This window comes from Colias croceus, chromosome 3 (genome assembly GCF_905220415.1).
Source record: "Colias croceus chromosome 3, ilColCroc2.1".
In the NCBI taxonomy this organism is placed as follows: Eukaryota; Metazoa; Arthropoda; class Insecta; order Lepidoptera; family Pieridae; genus Colias; species Colias croceus.
In genome coordinates this window covers 9,294,456-9,315,758 of record NC_059539.1, presented here as the reverse complement: position 1 = coordinate 9,315,758, position 21,303 = coordinate 9,294,456, and the positions used below count along the sequence as shown (strand labels likewise).

General features: G+C 32.3%; 1 protein-coding gene across 1 annotated transcript in view; it reads right to left on the bottom strand.

The window, feature by feature from the left end:
- Positions 1 to 21,303, bottom strand: part of LOC123706040 (putative uncharacterized protein DDB_G0277255) — a 48,808-nt gene that overhangs the window by 23,887 nt on the left and 3,618 nt on the right. Inside the window, exon 2 of the mRNA XM_045655168.1 lies at positions 15,171 to 15,300. Coding sequence (XP_045511124.1) covers positions 15,171 to 15,300 — 130 coding nt within the window. The remainder of the gene's footprint in view (positions 1 to 15,170; positions 15,301 to 21,303) is intronic.

Sequence of the window (21,303 nt, the reverse complement as noted above, 5' to 3'; positions counted from 1 at the left end):
GCTCCTATTTCTGTATAGTTTTAAAAAACACGAACCTAACCTAACCCACCCCCTTATCCAAACCAAAAAATTCTGATTACGAATTTTTGGCATATTACAAAATGCCGGCCGTTTGTAATTCGGCGGATTATACAATCCGATTGCGACATACATACCCCTCGTCCCGCGTACCTTCCAATATCTTAGATGTTTTACATTTCCGATTGTTAGTTAGGAAATGTATAGATTTCCTAGGAAATGTGTACTATAAAATGATTTATTTCACACATTTCCGTGCGATTTTAGGAATTACATACATTTCCTAGGAATTTTATACAATGACGGATTACATACATTTCCGTTAACATATACAATGTTTATAATAATTAAGTATAATGATAAATAGGCAGAAAATAAATGTCTATATAATGTTATGTTATATTATAACCAGTAAATAAAATAAATATTTAATTAAAGTTTATGTGTAAACTGTAATTCGATACAAATGCACTAAGGGTTAGAACAGGATTTTAAAATATGTTTCCGGTATTGGAAACGAAAATTAGTAATATTTGTCAAACTGGTTAATGGTGGTGGAATGTTGTTCCAACACAGTGGCATTGTATCGAAAGCTACCCTTGAAAGCTGCTGAGTGGTGCTTGGGTATGGACAGCTGTTTACAGTTTGCAGACCTGGTTACTTCGTTCACCTACCCATAAGAAGCTACAGCAAATGTGATGCTTCCTTGTGGATTATGTATATCTACAGATCACCCATATTTGGCAATCTCGCTTCACCTAATGGCCTTGTCTGTTCAAGCCGAAATGAATTAATTACCTACTGCAAAAATTAAATAATTTAGATTACCTGGAAAGGACAAGGAAAATAAACTTTAAACAAGTGTTCGACCGATTATTACCAAGTAGGTAAATAAATTAATGACAAGACAAGGTAATCAATTAATGCTAATAATTTCCTAAAGAAAACATTTTTTTCAAAATTTTCACATAATAGGTACTTAACTAGGTACTAGACTCAAAAGTTTATGATAAGTCAATGAATGATAAATAGAATATGTTTAAGTAAAATGAAGTAGTTTATTTTACAATAAATTAATCTTATAAATTACCAACTTTCATTCTGCGGCTTCAACCGTGTGCCTTATTCAATCCCTGTTCCTACCCCTTGAATCCTATTTATGCAACAAAATTGAGATGTCCTTTTTCAACGTAGGTATGTACATATATCGAAATTTCCGTCAAAATCGGTTCAGACGCGTGCGGGAATACCTATTTTCTCGTGGTCCCACTATTTTGTCCTACTATGACGGAGTAACTTTCGTATTTATCTACAAAACAGAAATTATTTGATTGTTTGTTTGTTTGTATTGGATAGGATCCGAAACTACTGGACTGATTTGAAAAATTCTTTCATCATTCGAAGCAAAAATTATACCTACCTGATGAACATAGGCTACTTTTTATAACGGGACAAGTGATAACTGCGTTAAAAACAACCGACTTCAAACTTGCACTTGCAAAATTTACAAATACCTACAGACAAAAATGCTCATAAAATAAAAACTACTGGGCCTATCCGAATAAAATTTTTATGGGACCAATTCGACACCATCCCGCATCGAACAAAAAAAGAATCACGTAAATCGGTTCAGAAACCTCGGAGTAATCGGTGTACATACATAAAAAAAAATATACCGGCCGAATTGATAACCTCCTCCTTTTTTTTTGAAGTCGGTTAAAAATACTTCATTCGGGAATCGATGTCGAAATATTTAATTTTAGGCGCATAAAGAAAAAAAAACGCAAAGGATCATTCAAAACCTTTTCTACGGTTTAAATCTCAAAACTTTTTGGTTCATACTTCATATAAAGGTAATCTGATAGGATTATTTAGAAAATAAAACAAGATGACGTAGGTAGGTATTTAACTTTAGTTTCGATTTATTATCATTAATGATGATTTCTTGATATTCTTAACGACGCGGTTGGCGCAGTTGTAAAGTAACTGCCTACTGAGCCGACGGTCCCGGGTTCGATCCCCGGTCAGGGCAAATATTTGGTACTTGATTATTTGTTTTTGGGTCTGGGTGTTATCTATATATGTATTTATAAAATATTATATTATTTGTATACGTAGTATATTATTATTAGTCTGTGATATTATATTTATCGTCGTCTAGTACCCACAACATAAGCCTTAATTGAGATTACTGTGGGACTAGGTCGATTTGTGTAATATTGTCCTTTAATATTTATTTATAATTTTTATATAATTAAATGTGACTAGAAATAATATACTTACTACGGTTTAAGTATAGGTTGTATCGTAGTATATTATTATTAGTCTGTGGTTGTATATTATTTTGTAATGAGATCTTGCAATCAAATATTCACACAATCTCGCAAGTTTTCCGACAATTCATTTTTCGTATGAAAATTATCAATACACTAGGTACCTACCTAATATAGGCCGCTACAGGAACGCAGTTTGTAATAATTAATAACGGCTTTAACCCATTTACAATATTTTTATAGCTGGTGGCAAAGGCAATGAGACTATGTATTAAAAACGTAGTATATTATTATTAGTCTGTGGTCTGTGATAATATTATTATTAGTCTGTGTTAAAAACGTGAAAAGTAACGTAAAAAGTCTGTAGTGCCATCTATTATTCGTTTAGCATCGCCAAATCGGAGGAGAATAACTTGTTTATAGTAGTTTCATGAGATGGCGTTGTTTTGAATATAAACTTTTCTGTAAAATTAGTTAAAATCGAGCGAAAATGAAATTAAATAGGTAGGTTCCATTTACAAAAGTATGTAAAAAATTATAAAAAGCAATGAAATTGCAATTAAATCTAATTTTATTTTTTGCTGGTTAAAATGATACACTTAGCGGCATCTATTGGTAGTCGGATGGCATTAATCCAGTTTTGTATGTAATGAACCAGACATGGTATGACCTTACAAAATATGTGCTACAATACATTATATTTTAACAAGAGTAATGCTGTTACGTCACGTCAGTAAAATATTACATGTCTGAATGTTTGAAAACTGGATGTACCCACAGCAATTAATCTCTCCTTATGCTCAGTACCTTATAACTTCGTTCTACAGACGTTTTCCATCTTACTTTAATTGATCTTTAAAATAATGACGCACCATTAAGGTAGGGCCCGATTCGTACCTTGAAATTAATGAACTGTAATAAGTCTGATGGCTGGCTCCACCCTGCGTCTTAGACGATGAATAATGACTCCATTAAGTCATGGTGCTCGTTTAATCGAGGACTTACAAATTTATATTCTTACAAAAGTTATTAGACCTCATTTTAGCACCATTAGTTACATTAAAACGAAAATAATGTACTTATTTGTTTATGAACAATGGAGTTAGGTAAAAGGAATATCGTAATAAATTCTTAAAAATAGCTTGAATAATAGATACCTACGCCATTTTATTAAATAAAGAATCTCTTAAACCTGCGATTGAGAGCACGATATCTAAGAGCTTTTAAAGTGCGAAGAGAATTCAAACTCCTATGAGTGCTACACTTTTCGAATAAGCCGAGCGCGAAACTCAACAGACCTAATACATGACAAATTCATTTAATTGATGAAACGTGTATTATCAAAATTATTGAGAGGGATATATTTTTCGTTAAACGTAAAATAATAATTAATATCGTGTTTCGTGCGTAATTATAAATAAGCATGAAATTATTTATGCAATAGTGCAAATATGTTGTTAAATTCAAAATAATCAATAGGCACACCTACTCCATTCGGTAGTTGAGCGTATTATACGGTACATGTACATATATGAGGGTAATAAAACCACACCTCGTCTCGTGTGCTAAAAAACGAAATAGAGCATCCCTGTTTGTTCATGCATACGTAAACGTAGGATTGGTTTCAGCTATATTATAACCCACTTTTAAATAAAAATGTACTTTTTATATTCAGAAGTAGTAATTCTTTTCTAATCTAATCCTAAACCTAATCTTTTATTTGCTACTAAGGTTCCCAATTTTAACTTTTTTTTAGGATAATGCGTAAAAGAAATGTTCAAATATATTTTAAGGATAAACAGGCTTTCGACCCTTGTTTGTATTACCACGATGATGGTTCAAAACCAGTTCTATTGAAAGTAACCTTGCTCTAATTTTTTAAAGAACGGGGCCATAGGTTTATTAAATACTATATAAATTATATAAGATATTCTAAGCCTTATAGAAAATGAATTAGTGAAGCTGATGGAATCCCTACAGTCCATTTGTGAAACGGAAGGTGATATTCACGTACCTACTGCAACGAACGGGTTGAATTCATTTACTAAAGAACATTAATGAAAGGTTTTCATATTCATCATATCTTTATTCTATATAAAATTGGCTTTCAATTGAAATACAGTGAATAGTAATATGGGCTTTACATTTCCAAAGAAGCGTATTTTACACATAATAACGCGTGGTAGCTTTTCATAAAAACTAGCTTTAAAAATAACGTTTTCAGGCGCTTTTAAGCCTAATTGAAAACAAAGCTCTTGTTTCGTTTTGCATTTTCTGTGGCGCTCTTTTTAAATACTATTTTTGTACTAGACTAGGCCCTATTAATTCTTTGAGCCTACTGTTATCTGTATGAAATGATTTATAAACATTTTATCAAATCATAACATAAAATATATTATTTAATATTCATTTACTTTTTTTTTTACTTTCGAACACAATTAATTAACACGTTAATAAAAATCACAAGACCTGTTTGTTTTGCATATATAATGTTATATTTTACGTGCAGTATATTATTACAAAATTTGTAAACATAAATTTATTAAGTTGCGTATTTAGCGATAACTCATTAACACCGACAACAAAGTTATACAAGTACTTTAGATTTATGTAATTTTACCTTATCGATTTACATAAACGGATTAGAAGTTTGGGTCCGGATAGATTTAAATAATAAATGGGATGCGATTCAAAGTTGCTGGGTGCAAAACTTTATATAAAGGAACGCCGAGATGGGATCACGGTCATTTATTATCAACTTTCCTTACACTACCACTTGAAGAAAAGATCATTAATTTAGTTTCTATCACATATTAAATCACAAATTTTTGAAATCAACTCATCAGTCTTTATAATAATTGTTGTGTCTGAAAAACTATATAAATTGAGGAATGAAAGTAATATCGAATTTACAATGAATACGAATTTAAGTAGTCACTTCTACTTAATTATTAAACACTAGCTTCCGCCCGCGACTCCGTCCGCGCGGATGTCGGTCTTCGCGTGGATGGTTATTTCTCCATTTTGAGTACCTCTGTCAATAACATCTTATAAATATCTATTGGACCCAATTCCCAAATACGGCTAGGCCTATAATAATACGCAACGTGTGTTCGCGGTTCTACGGAACAACGTCTATGGATAAAACTGAAAAATTAAGATTAATTTTTTTCTACGTATCTATTTTTTCAGGATAAAAAGTATCCTATTTTACGCCCAGGATAATAAGGTATAATTATACCAAGTTTCATCGAAATCGAACCGCTAGTTTTCACGTGATGCCTTCACATACAGACAGACAGACAGACAGACAGACAGACAGACAGACAGACAGACAGACAGACAGACAGACAAAAATTTTTTTAATCACATATTTGGGTTTGGTATCGATCCAGTAACACCCCCTGCTATTTATTTTTTCAATATTTTCAATGTACAGAATTGACCCTTCTACAGATTTATTATCTCTCTCTTGTCGGTCCCTCATGTCTGAGGATCGTGGTCAGCATTAGGGTTGCATCTGGAGCGGATGATTTGCCTCCACCGGTCTCTGTCCATGGCGTCTCTTACGACCGTGTAAAAAGTAGTGGCAGATGAGTTCTTGACTTGGTCTGTCCATCGTGTTGGTGAACGACCACGCGATCTTTTTCCCTCCGTGTTCCCAACCACTATCAATCTCTCTAGATTTTCATCGCCTCTGCGTATCGTGTGGCCGAAGTATGACAAGATGCGTTGTTGGCATATGGTGAATAACCTGGTTTTTATATGGAGCTGGGTCAGGATTGATGCATTTGTGCGTCTCGCAGTCCAAGGTATTCTCAGCATTCGCCTCCAGCACCACATTTCGAATGCATCAATCCTTTGTCTTTCTCGGGCCAGAATTGTCCATGTCTCAACTCCATATAGGAAGATAGGGAAAACTAGGGCTCGTACCAGTCTTATCTTGGTTCTGATACCAATTCCTCTTTTCTTCCAAATGTTGTTCAGACGTGTCATAGCATCTTTTGCCATCCCAATACGCCTTTTTATTTCGGGGACACAGCTGCCGTCATTGCAAATTTGGGCTCCCAGGTAAATGTAGCGATCGACGATGTCAACGCCAGGAATGTTGAGAGTAACATTTGATAGCTTTCCGGCTCGATCGACTATCATCACCTTGGTTTTCGCTCGATTTACTGTAAGCCCTATATTTTGACTTTCTATCTCTAGTCTATGGAACAGTTCTCTCATATCTTCTGCGGATGTTGCGAGAAGAATGGTGTCGTCGGCATATCTGAGATTCGATAGTCTCTTACCACCTATGGGAAAACCTTTCTTCCAGTTTTCGATTGTTTTTCTTATAACGTACTCTCCGTATATGTTAAAAAGTGCTGGGGACAGAATACAACCTTGTCTCACGCCTTTCTTTGTTTGGAACATACTGGAACATTCCGTACCAATCCGGATGAAAGAGCGGTTTTCAGTGTACAGATTCTGAATAAGGGCAACGAGGTGATCGGGAGTTCCCATTTCAAGTAGCACACTCCAAAGTTTGTCCCATTGGACGCAATCGAAGGCTTTTGTGTAGTCAATAAAGCAGAGGACACAGATTTATTATATGTATAGATTATATTGTATAAAATAATTGGAGCGTTAAAAAATAAGAAATTTAATTTCACTCAAAATTTCATACGTAAAAAATTCTCGGGGGAGCTAATTAAGATTATATTAAACTTCGTGAACATAATAGATATTCAGAAAGTTTAATATCCATTCTTCTTTATCATAGAATGGATCCATGAACGTATTCTGGAAGATTTACTTTCATTGTTTAATATTTAATGAAGGTGTTTGTTCGGGGAGCAGATAATTCGATTCATCAAGTTTCGTTTGTTAGGACTCGAGACGCTTCAATAATAAAGTTCGTTATTGGGCTCACTTATCGTGAACGAACGAAATATAGAATAGGGCTCCCTGGAGATTTGATCGGATAAGTATTCCATGAGAAAACCGTACGTACACAGGTTACATTATCGATGATTACGTTCTCGTATTTATGGATCAGTCTCTGGCTGTATCCCTATAAACTACTAACAAGGTCTTTTGTATACCGGCATAATAGTTTTGATGAATCATCCCAAATTTTAGATAGGGTATAGCAACATCTTGAGTTCATAACTGTGAATGCATATTAGAACTTAAGATGTGGATATTTAGAATATTGACTAAAGAATAATCCCCAGTTGACACTAAATATTCTGTCTTCATTGTAAACACTTACTTACTTTAAAAAAGGTAACAGAAATACCGCTTCCAATTATAAATAGCCCACTCACAAAAGTTGACCTGTTAACAAGCTTCATCTGTCCTGATTCAAAAGTTTCAGTCTACACTCACACATGCAACCAGCTGCATCACATTCACAGCTGGCCGTATCTTTATCAGGAGACTGCACTCGTACGTGCCTCTGGCCAACGACACTTTGCGAGTCTTTTACCCTCAGTAACAAGCGTTTTGAGACACCTGCAATCAACACTATTGTTCTTGCTTACCTTGTGCATTCTAAAGCTGAGGAAGCCGGAATATAATAAATGTCTAAGAACCAGACTAGATTCTGGAGTCCAGTAATTACTTAGTTAATAAGTCCAAATAGATGATATTACTTAAAACAATTTGAACTAATGAGCCAGAAATCAGCGTTGGCTATTGTTAGTAATTCAGCTTATTAACTGATTGCTTAAACGTATACGGTAATGAACACATTTAAATCTGCATTTCGAATCATCAAATTAATTCAATTTTGCTAGCGAAAAGATAATACTTAGTTACAATTCGAAATCCAAAGGAAAATCACTCTCCAGTGTACTTACAAATTGTAATTATGTAGTTATTATACTTTAAGAGAACCTCGTTATAAGTTTTGCAATGGCAATGGCAACTCTGAAGCGAACATTACCTATATTAAATTTATTTATAGGAAAATTGTATATATTTAGTGTTAAATAGATTTTATAACACTGAATTAAATAGTACTTCCATGTGCAAATTTTGTCATATCACTGGTCATTACGTAACCTGTGTTTCAAAATTAATTATGATATTACAATAATAAACTGACGCATTTCGTTTTCAACGATATGCCCATAAATTTAAGTAGGTCAATAAAGGCGTCGTAGCTGATATAAACAACCTTTTATCTTTAGATCTTATCTTTGTAATCATAATAAAAGCTTTTAGCCATTAGCAAGAATTAATTTACCGCAGGCAACAAATTAAACTCAATTTGCTTAATAAGTATGTATATCCTTAATATAAGAAGTGCTCTGTCGAAGCTTGGAAAGTTTTTCGAGCAAGTTTTAGGCTCTAAGCGGAGTTCACGAAACTCAATCGTGACAAGAATAAGCGGGACAAAACTTGGAAAATTCTTTTACTTTGGTGCCAATACATAAAGATTTAAGAGAACAATGGTAAATATGACGTATATTTGAAAGACTTAATTGGATGAGTACTTAATTGTTTATGTACATTTAAATTCTTTTGACTCAAAGCCGTTACTGTAGAAATATTGACCTGGATTCTAGATTTTAATCACATCAAGAAGTCAAAGTGCAAACTTCTGACGTGTTAAACAGAGGTGAAATAAACGATAAGAGAGAAACTAGCTTCATATATTTAACTCTTATACTTGCACGACAATACCAAATGCACAGAAGGAGAGACTTCAGATTTTATCTTTCTTATTTATCTATACTAATATTATAAAGCTGAAGAGTTTGTTTGTTTGAACGCGCTAATCTCAGGAACTACTGGTCCGATTTGAAAATTTATTTCGGTGTTAGTTAGCCCATTTATCGAGGAAGGTTATAGGCTATATATGGTCACGCTGAGACTAACAGAAGCGGAGCAATGCGGGTGAAACCGCGGGAAACAGCTAGTATATTATAAATCGTTATATACACGACAATGTTTATCGATAAAAGTATAACAATTAAAGCAAAGAAAGCAAAAGGAAAATACTTCTCGAGATCCCCAAAACTTTATCACGACTAATATCACGACGATAAATAAAAAAACGGTATGATGTCTCTAGAAGCTCTTTGATTTCACAATGGGCCTGAAATCTCCACGTCAATGATTTACTTTCACGATAAACGGTTAAGGGTCAAATGTCACTCGAAGCCGTCGCGTTTAATACATCTGTGCGACACGGAACTTTCGCAATCTGCTCGATCCTGTTTTTCTTGCAATATTATTTTTGAAATAAGATAAATGTTATAATGAATGCTTCTATGCGTGAAATGACATTTTCATTTAAAAACACTCAATTTGAGTACACAACATTTAACTTTTTACATTTCTGAATAACATTTTATTTATCTTTTAATAATTATAAATTAACAAAATATTTTACACCACCTCAGTTCTTTGAAAGGTTGAGTTTCTCTTATCAAATCATACATATTTATTTCGTATTTTATTCTTATAACCAATAGAGTTAATTTTCTTCTAATAATATTCCCTTTGAATACATCATATAATCCTGTTTTGGTTTACAGACGAATCTCCATTTTCGTGTCACAAACAAAAACATCATTTTATCCTATACAAATATACTTGGCTTGTTAAACAAGGATCCTCTTATTCATAGCCTGTTAAACCCGATAGTTTGAGTCTGTTGTTTAGGAAAAATTTAGTCGTAAAATATATAAAACGGCGGTAAATTATATAATATTTATTTATTAGTTATTATGTTTGTTAATATGTTTCATGATACAGTCATACATAGTATGTCGAAATATATATCCAACCATTTCAGTTATCCGTAAATAAAAGGAATGAAGAATGAAAAAAATGTCTCTATGCGACATGTGGAGAAAAATACGTACTTAAAGACGACTACAGACTACGACGCTAAAATATTATCAAATATGGAGTCCGTTTGATCCATTACAAGATCCTTACAAGATTAAAAAAAATAGGAGAACAATTTCCACATTAGAAAGTTATGCTTTAAATAAAAATAAAATTTAATTAAAACAAAAACATCTCATTACATCTCAAATACAATAAACATAAAACAGAATTCAAAGCTGACGAATTCTGAATCTCCTAATAAATCGTCCGTTGGAATTTCGAAACCAATTTAAGTTTTCATTTACAAGACAGCGTTATGTTGCGAAGGATTTGCCTAACAAGATGTTTGAAGGAGCAACAAAACAACGGAATGAGATGGAATTGAACTCGTCAAGGATCCCCGCACTGATATTTGTTTCGGGGACGAAATATTCATTGTTTTAATAAATGGAAGTTGAGAGCTTAAAATAAGTAGTTTGATAGGAATTCTAGAATATTCATACAATTGATAAGAGCAGTGGTGGCTCAGTGGTGAGACCTCGGACTTCGAATCGATAAGTCCGTGGTTCGAGACCAGGCGAGCGCGCAGGAAATAAATTAATTTTTCAATTTATCTGCGCATGTTGTAACATCACCACTGCTCGAACGGTGAAGGAAAACATCGTGAGGAAACCGACATGTCGAAGAATTAAAAAGTTCGACGACATGTGTCATCCGCCAACCCGCCCTTGGCCAGCGTGGTGGATTATGGCCTGTACCCTCATAGGAGGCCCGTGTCCCAGCAGTGGGAACGTATATGGGCTGATGATGATGATGTCTTCGATAATCTTAATTATGATCAAAGAAGTATCTATTGAATGCGTTTAAACCATATTTTCATAAATCTTAATTTTGTATGTGTGTGAGCTTTGTCCTAGGTTGTTTTTCAATAAATATTTTAAACTGAAAACATCTAGAAATTTAGAAATTGAGTTTCTTATTTAAATGGATAGGTAGTTACATCAAATTTGATTTTGTTATCGTAAGGGCAACGAAAAGCGTTTATTATAATTTATGAAATTGATAAAGTGATGAAGGTACGAAGGTAAGAAGGGTTGAATATCTTACCTATATCATTTTTTATTGAGGACCGACCTCTATCATTGTTATGACGGTGTGGTGTCTTTATAAATCCTTTCTGTCACTGCTACCCGTATTATGTAATGACTAGACATCGGATTATATGCACTAACAAAATGCCAAAATATGCATGCAAATATGCACTAAAAAAGGCCGAAATATGCACCAAAAACAGCTGATATGCCTAAAATATGCACAATACAAAATAAAAAAACAGCGAAGTTTTCTTAAAATTAAGTATAGTTTTTGTAGCAATATACAATTAAGCTTTTTAGCAAATTTTCGAGCGCAAATTTGTGACGATTTTCACCCGCGAGCCCAGTGTTGCCACCTTTTCGGGGTAAATCTAGGCCTTTTTTGGAATTCAACCCGTGTTTTAAGTTTTTAGCCCGAAAAGGGTAACCTAGCCCTATTTTCAATTGCTCAAAATTTACTTAAATGGAGCCCATTTCATTATTTTTTGCCATTTTACCATGCCAAAATAGGGTTTGTTTACTCGCTGAGCGTTCTGATTGGCTAATAAAGGTTTGTCATCCAATTAAAACTCCCGCTACTTAACGAAATATGCACGATTGGAGGAAAAAGGCTAAAATATGCACTAACGGCGTAATTAGAGAGTTATATGCATTTGCATATGCAAACATGCAAATGCATATAATCCGATGTCTAGTAATGACCCCTTAAATACTTTAATAAAATATAGATAACTAGTGATCCGCCCCGGCTTCGCCCGTGGTACATATTATTTTGCAATAAAAGGTAGCCTATGTCCTTTCTCGGGTATCAAAATATCTCCATACCAAGTTTCATGCAAATTGGTTCAGTAGTTTAGGCGTGATTGAGTAACAGACAGACAGACAGAGTTACTTTCGCATTTATAATATTATTAGTATGGATTATCTCCTCAGACTCACGGACTAGGTTATAATACTTGTGCATGTTTTTTTTTTCCTGATTCATATAAATAATTACATAAGTTGAGTTAGTAAATCTATTATTATTATTGAAATCCCCTAACGTAATATATTCTTCATATATTAAACAATGATATAAACAACGTTTCATCAAAGCGTGAAACAAAATTTTGAGGAAGCCTCTCTTGTTTTGTCTGTTTGAATAAAGTAAATGGTTACGTTGGTGAATTTAAAGTACAGTGGTACTAATTGCACTTTGCCTAATGCACAAAGTTTGCACGTTAGCTGTTATTTATTCAGTTTAACACCAATTACCGAGCTCAAACTGACACGTGTTGGTATGTAAATGGCTTACTTTGTATGCAGCAGTTAAATATTTAATATTTATTGCATGTTATATGCTACACTATTCGCAATGTCATTTGTTGCTAATTGTCCCTTTTTCTATACAAAACTACGTACAATGACTGTTCGTAGAGAGATGATCATTTTGATTTTAAGAGTGTGCTATTTCGCATATCCAAGTAGATCTAAAACAAAATTATAATAAGAAATATACCTAGTAATGGATCGTTAGAATAGTTATTGTTTACGGATATTTTATAAGAAGATACCTATTGAAACAGGTCTTTCCGATTCTCTCATTAATAACATTTTCCAATTCTCTCATTAACAGATCAATTGATTAAAATTATCGTTGTTGTTAGAAACATTGGACTATTTGCAGCACTTGGCGGTCAATATTAAGCAGGCTGAAGGTTTAAAATTTGATCTGTAAATCTATGTCATTCCAGTGTAGCAATATTTCAACGCTGTCTGTCTGCCAGTACAATACAGCGACGCTTGCGACCGTCGTTCGACGTAAATCTGATTGGAATTTAGCAATTTCACCAGATCAACTAGTCGGAGAAATGAGAGCACAAATCAACAAAACGTTAAATAAAGTGACACTAGCGTAATAATATTAATATTTGTATATGAAATATTAATAAATAACAAATTTTTCTCGTCATAAAGACATCAATTACCTATCATAGAACCACCTTGATAAATCCGTAAAAGTTCCTAAACGTTAAACACAATATTATATAATTACTTTTATAAGTCTGACTTTATTTATAAAATTCCAATCAGCAGGTATCAGCATATTCCAGCTCACAATTACAAATACGTAATGAATTATTTTTGTTTCTAAATAAGATTCACTAAATAGATAATTTGTATTTATAACATTTTTTCTATAAAGATATACAAAATTATGTAACGACACACACAATTTCCATTACCCAAAATATATACTCTAGAAATCGTAAAACCGAAACTGGAATATAACATCAACGAAAGTATTAAAGATGGTATCGAGCGGTACATTTATTTCTGGCTGCTATCTCGAGTAGAGTCGAGTGACATCAAGGTAATGGGGTCTGGACTGGCCTGCCCTCGATTACCCCTAACGACTGCTCCCAATACTAAAATGTATATACGTGTAAGTAAAATCCTACCATAACTGTGTTACGAGTTTCTAGAAGATAAGTCATGTGGCTAACACACGATATTTTAGTACTGCACCCTTAACATTTATTATTATCACGCACCCCATAGTCATATTTTTGTAAGAAGTACATAAATTGTGCTGTTTTGTATTAGGTATTTTTTGGCTTCTTGTTTGAATTTTAAACCAACATGGTTCTCAGCAAAATAAATAATCGAGATAATAATATATTTCTTGAATATTATTATGTTTGTATGATTTGTCTCGCTTTATGTTTTAAATGTATTAGTGATCCAAAATTTATATTTATACGTTTTTTTATTTAATAATATAATAAATGTACTTCAGTATTATATGGTCTCTTTGATATTGTTTCTTTTTGATGTTGAGTAATTGAATACAGCAACCTCTTATGTTAATATGATAATGCTTATTTGGCTTTGAAAGATTTCTTGCATGAATTATTAGTTAAAAGACTTTTAGATGTTATACCTCTTCATTAAACAAACAAGAAAACATATTTTAATAGTATTTATCTTTATAATTGGGCATCCTACCACACGAAGAAATAAAAAGACCTACATTTCAAGAAATAAAAAGTTCCATTAGGTATACACAGTCCTATATCTTAGCGAAATTAAACTTGCAGTTGGAACTGCCGACATAAAAATTACAATATTCATCCAATTAAATGCTAAGCCCTCAGCATGAAATGAAGCTCTATTTTCACAAACTCTGACCCATTTTTTTCTAAAACAATGGTCCCAATTGCTTTTAAGTGCTCATTACAGCAAACAATTCTGTTTCCTGCAAAAGCCCTCGTTTCATTTTTAAACTCGATATCATTTTATACAAAAAAGATTTTTATGTTTCTTCTGTTTTTGTGATAGAAAAAAACTTACTTTTACGTATGAATAAATTAAGAGACAACAAAATCACGATTATACCTCTCTAATTAAGTAATTAGTTTTTGCGTTCTGGTGTAGAGCATTTTTCAAAAGTGTGCATGATCTGTATGTATTTTTTTATAAAAAAATATAAATCTTAATGTGTATCATAAATAAACCTGAGGGGGTATGTGATTAATTGTGGACGATGACTTGTAACGTTGAGCTGTAAGCGTACAGGCACAGATTACTAAATGGTTCCTGGTATAGCATCTTCTTATGGTATTTTGACTTGAAATCACGGTTAAATTCCTTTTAATTGTTTTTCCTACAGAATTCTTATGATGCAAATAATAAATCCTTGTTTGCCGTTGCCATTTTGATAAGTAGGTACTTCTCCTATCTCCTTTATTAGCTTTGTTATAAATTTAATTCTATTTTCTTGTATTGTGTGCTAAGGCTCTTATCGTTTCTTTAATTAATAAATTAATGCGTTTTTGTCCATAATAAATAGTTAAAAAACGATTTTAAACATATTGTGACCAATGACACTCATTTTAAATTTTGAAGAAACTTTTTTAAACGGTATTCTTAATTATTTTTATCGAACAGTCTTAATGAACGTGAAGCGTACCTGTAACAAGATTAGCATGATGAAACTGGCAGACAGCATCAGCCTCGTACCAGGAGATTCGGTCCCTGAAGTAGCGGTAGAAGACGGGGAAACCTTCCTCGGGCAGCACCCATGTGTTGCTGATGTTTACCTGTAGAAAATAAATAATAATTAATAACTTGCTGACATCGTATCTCGTAAGATCTCGTATTATTACATTGTATTTTATGAATATTGTTAGATTGAATAGTAGAATATCAATAAAGTAAAACACATTAAATATACAATATTGATAAATCTATCAAAAACTTTAATAAATTTCTAGCTAAACTTTGTGGTTACTCAGAAGTCGAAAAAATAACTTTAAATTTTGTTCTGCCAACATCAGAACTAGATTCCAATCGCAAATTAATAGAAACATTGCAATTGCGGCAACTTCCAAGTCCATTCAAATTTGTCCGTATAGACTAAAATTACTTGCAACTCCGGCAAGTCAGCGGTAGACACAAAGGAGTGGAAAATTAGAAGCGGAATGCGCCAGCGCTGTGTGCTAATGAACTACATCTGGAATGTACAAGTTTAAAAGTTCAAACTGTTCTAGAAATTCTCCGCGTGCTATCCATGCAGTCCGGTGGTTTAGATTATTATAGACGATCGGGAGCAGCTCTAACTTGATTTCACCCTATATTTTTTTTTAAATCAAAGTATCTTATCTGAACTCATTCTATGACGTATTGTAAATAATTGAAAAAGACTAAACTGAAAAAGTAAACGTTTTTACGTATGTTTTGAATATAAAATCCATCCATAATATTTTAGACTATGGTTTGATTGCTTAATTGATTGAATCAATCAATCAATCAATGGGTATAATACACTACGCTTATGAAATACGCACACTTCCATCGCGATGGTTATATTTCACGAATAACAATTTTGATTTCGTATAACACTAAACAGTATACACAAAATTTATTTTATTTTGTTCTTTGAAAGTTTAGTCACTACCTTTATATAAGAGTAATCCAGTAGCGGGTTCATTGTATCAAAGCATCGATGTCATAAAATACCCTGTGAATAACTGAACTTAGCGCCGACACGGGAAAAGATTACACGTAGCTAATTAACGTTAAATCACGTACATGCCATGATGCCAGAAGGTAACATGCTTTCACGTAATTCGGAATTTCACTACGGAATTCCTTACGATCGATTAAACACTTATTATACGGAGTTGCTAAATTAGCAAACTCTTTAATGTTTAGATTCGTGTATTATTTATGTGGATTTAAATTGAGTTTATATCGAATGATCGTGGAACTCTGATGACTGTAGAGCTTCATCAATGGATTAGATCATGGTATAATACATGTGATAATACGCTCCTTATAACAATATTAATCACAATTACGTTTATCTTAACTTATCTATCTAAATTTAAACCTATGAAAGGCCTGATCTCGAGTGATCGCCAATAGCTCAATTAGATATAATTAACGAGCTTAGTTCGAATCGCTTTGATATGCTAATCCAATTACTGAATCCACACTTGCTTTAGCAATTAAGTCTTTACGCTTTCGCTGATGACTGAGTTAATTGTTCCTTTTTATATTCAACTGATTCAAACGTTACAATTATACCACACTAGCTATGCCGCGCGGTTTCACTCGTGAATCCGTGGAAAAAATCAAGTATGTCTATAGCTCATGGTTATTCTGGTACATGAGCTACATTACTGCCAAGTACTATCAAAATTCATTCAGTGTTTAAGTAACTAACATACATCTATCCTCACAAACTTTCGCAATATCACATGTAGGTATCACTCCAAAATAACAATTTCAATTTAAAATATTTAGTAGGTACCAGGTAAAAAATTTCTTTATGTATGTATCTTACACCGACACAACCTCATGCAAAATTCACAGCATCAGCCAAATGTAAACTGTTTTGGATTAATAAATGAAAATGTTTTCGCTAAAACATCTTGTTGGAACATTATGCTATTCGATTTAGGTAATTGCATAAAAGAATTTATTTCATGACGGAGGAATTTTTTTAATGTTTTACCTTATTATTACGTTAAACTTATACTTATGTGTATATTTTCTTAAGAATTGAATACAAAATGGATGTGACGAAGCTAATTTAGGGGCAGAAGGCAAAAGAAACGAACGGAAGTAAAGGGAAATAGGGCGTCGGATGCTATTATTTGGCGAGTGAAATATGATATGGTAAGTTTACCATAAATCTGGGAATTATTAAAAAAATCTACACTATTATAACCGAGACTTAGCGTTGTGCTTTACTTAAATCGGAGTAATTCTGTATTTACAAGCTTTCAACTGCAACTTGACTCAAGTGCGCTTTTCCGCCTTATATCTATTAACCAAACAAATTCGTTTTAACTATTTTAACCTCTCATGGTTTATTTCTCCAAACACTAAAAAAATCTATATCCTTCCCTGACGAAAAAATACCATCAAATCACCTTCTTCACAGACAGATTATACCAACCATGTAATTTTTTTTCACACAGTGTTTTAAAAACAAGCCTTTCTAAAAAATATATAAAATAGATTTAGAAATACACAGTCGATTTCTAAGAAACCTTGTTTGTAGTATTTGCACCTTGAAGAGAATTGGAATTACGCCTTCTGAGGAAAACTGGATAGAACATTTACTAAAGATTACATTTATTTCAGAGCCATATTGGTTTAGTAAAAGTGTGGTATTAGAGAGAAAATTTTTACTAAGTATATAGAGGCTTTCTAACGCTTAGATTTTGAGCTTTTATACACTTAAATTACCTTTCCGTCCATAGATTCGTCCTCGTAATCCAAAACTTTACATATTGTATACTTACTAAAACCGTCATGCTATCCATTGGTGAAAACAATGAAAATTAGTGCAGTAGTTTTAGATTTGCGAAAAGACTACTGAGAGATACACTAACCGCGCGAAGGTCCTCCACCTTGTTTTAAAATATAGTGATAATAACATAATAAATATACCTCTATCTATGTGTCCGAATATCTTTTAGAACCCTCATAATCCATACTAATATTATAAATGCGAAAGTAACTCTGTCTGTCTGTCTGTTACTCAATCACGCCTAAACTACTGAACCAATTTTCATGAAATTTGGTATGGAGATATTTTGATACCCGAGAAAGGACATAGGCTTCTTTTTATCCCAGGAAAATGACGTAATCCCGGAAATCCCAAGGGAACGGGAACTATGCGGGTTTTCCTTTGACTGCGCGGGCGAAGCCGCGGCCGGAAACCTAGTATTATATAATAGGAATAATTCAATAAATGTAAAACATACAATAAACTTATATCAGAAGCTAGAGACAAGATTAGCAAATAATCCGCAGCAGTCGGTTAAGTCTAAATTACCCAATTATAGTTTATCGTGCTCCATTTATACCCCCATAACTTTAATTGTACGCATGCGGCATTCGAGCAAGTCGCTACTATATAGTCATTGTAATTTTAGAAGCCATTATCATTCAAAACGATGCATAATTCAAACCCTATGCAGATTACACGTAGCGTTATCGCGTGGGCTCATGTTGCAATCCATACTAATATTATAAATACAAGAACATTTGTGAATATAATATGTAACAAGCGGCTGCTGAACGTATATGAATTATTTTTTATGTAAGGCAGTACTGGAAAGAAACAAGCATTTGAAAACAAAGACTACTTAGATGTAGTTTAATTTTAGACTCATAATGAATTATATATTTATTATTATTATGTTTTAAATATAGAATATTTCTAGGAATAAATACTTATAAGATTCAAAATATTTTTCATTTAGGGCCGATTTTTCAATCCCTGGTTAAAACTTACCTGTCCAATGAAGTATTACACGATAATATTAAAATGTCACCTGTTAACTGTCAATTACGGGCAATTAGAATACATTTTGAAATGGTAGTTTCATACGTTATTCGACGAATAAGTTTTAACCAAGGATTGAAAAATTAGCCCTTTGTTTTATTCTCTTGGTCTAGAATTATAGTCACATTAAATCCTTCATAAGACTTGAACTCATCTTTTTTGTTTCAAATAAAAGGTTGTATTTGAATAAGATATAATATTAAATGGAGCGAACAAAATATCTTATGCCAAAACCAACTTGTGTGAGGTCTGAATATTGATGTCTGCAAATGTAAGACGCGTATTATAAACATGTAATTTTAGTTTAAATTTCTGTGACCTGAAAAATAAGCTGACAATTTTAATACTATAAAATAATACTCTAATAATTTATATTATACATGTATTGTCTGTAAGGTAACCTTACCCATAGAATAAATATTCTATGGGTCTGTACAATTTATTGTCTGTAACCTGAATTTAATGTAATAAATAAATAATAACATGTAGAGCGTAATTCTTTATTTATATTAAACAACATTTAGTCCTTCGAGTATTAAAATATGAAGTATCAAAGAAGTACTAAATAACGAATTTAATTTAGCAATTTGTCTTTTCGCTTTCCTATCCAGTAGGCGTAGTCTCGACACTAATCGACATCGATATCGACCGAAATCGGTCGGTATAGGTCTACCAGAATCTGATGGCATATTTATATTTCAAAAATAAAAGATTTTCATGTGGCAACTTATTTGACAACTATCAAATTGGTTGTCAAATTATTTGTGTTGATGATTAATTTTTAGGATTTTGTCTTCAAAATCTTCGAAATATCGATAAAACCACTGCGATCACAAGCAATAGGTGTTGTTTACAATGTCTATATAAAAACATTCGATGAAGAAGGATCAAACACATCACAATTTTCAATTTTAAAGCGCGTGAAAGATTTTAGTGCTAAATTGGACTTACCCGTTGTGATACTTTAAATTAAAAATATTATAAGTAGGTACTTAACTATACTATTATTTGTTGATTAAAATATAATTTTATGGAAACTTATTACAGGCGTTTACAATACGGCTATTTGTCAAGTCCAAGCAGTCCAAGTCAATTTTATAATGTGTTAGTACGAAAAACGAAAATAAACATGATTTTACATATTTTATTTTTGTTTTATTTTATAAAACATCGTATCATATTATCATATAGGTATTTTATAAACAGTTTTCTAGTTTTGATCTGGATTATCATTAAATCCATATTTTACAAAAATAGGTATGTATAAATAAATAATATATTGTATTACCTATATAAAAATAGTATGTATATGTAATAAGTGCCTACATAATATTTCGTGGATATCTCATTATTAAGTACAGTATTATCCACTTATGTAATGTGAATAATGATATTGAGGTCTAAATAAAAAGTAAACAGTATCAAGATCGTTCAGTCCATTTTCCCTAGGGTTGCACACTCAAAATTTTGATTTCCCTATTTGCCATCAGATTCTGGTTTACCTATAACTAACGATTATCAGTAACCAATCAGTAACTATAGTATAGACCTAAAAAATTTAGTGTTCTTTTTCCAAGAAATTTAGCTTAGTTTTAGGGAATAGATAGTAAATTAAAATTAGTTATATTAATTTTCGCATTATTACAATTGCAATTGCATATAAAAAAAGCAAATTTTATGCACAAAAAAACATGGCAGTTAATTTAATTTTAATCAAATTCGATATTTTTTATATCAATCGTTTAATTAATGTTCTATTAATTACATATTCATGGAATCCAAAATTCCATGTATGGCAACCTCTTTATTTACTTTTTTGACATTTGACATCAATCATCAATCATGAAAATAATATTTCTATCAAAATAAATATAAATTGTGTGTTTTCAAGAGGATAATTTTTAATTATGTTCTTAAAAGTCCTATAAATCTATTGGATAACAAATATCCTAAGAAAATATCAATCTGCGTTATGTTTTTATATGTATAGTTAAAGCTATTAGTTTTAGTTTAGTAATATTTTGTTATTTGTGAAGTGCAATAAAATTCTAATCAAAAGACTCCAAAAGCTCTACAAGATAGGGCTCCAAAAGCTCTCAATTCGAATCCTTTTGAGAAATCTTTAAGACATCATAGAAACTGACGGAACTAAAACTAAGGACGGAACGGATAATTTGTATCACTTGTATTTTTAGCTTATATTATTATAATATATTATGTGCATCATTGTATATTTTAT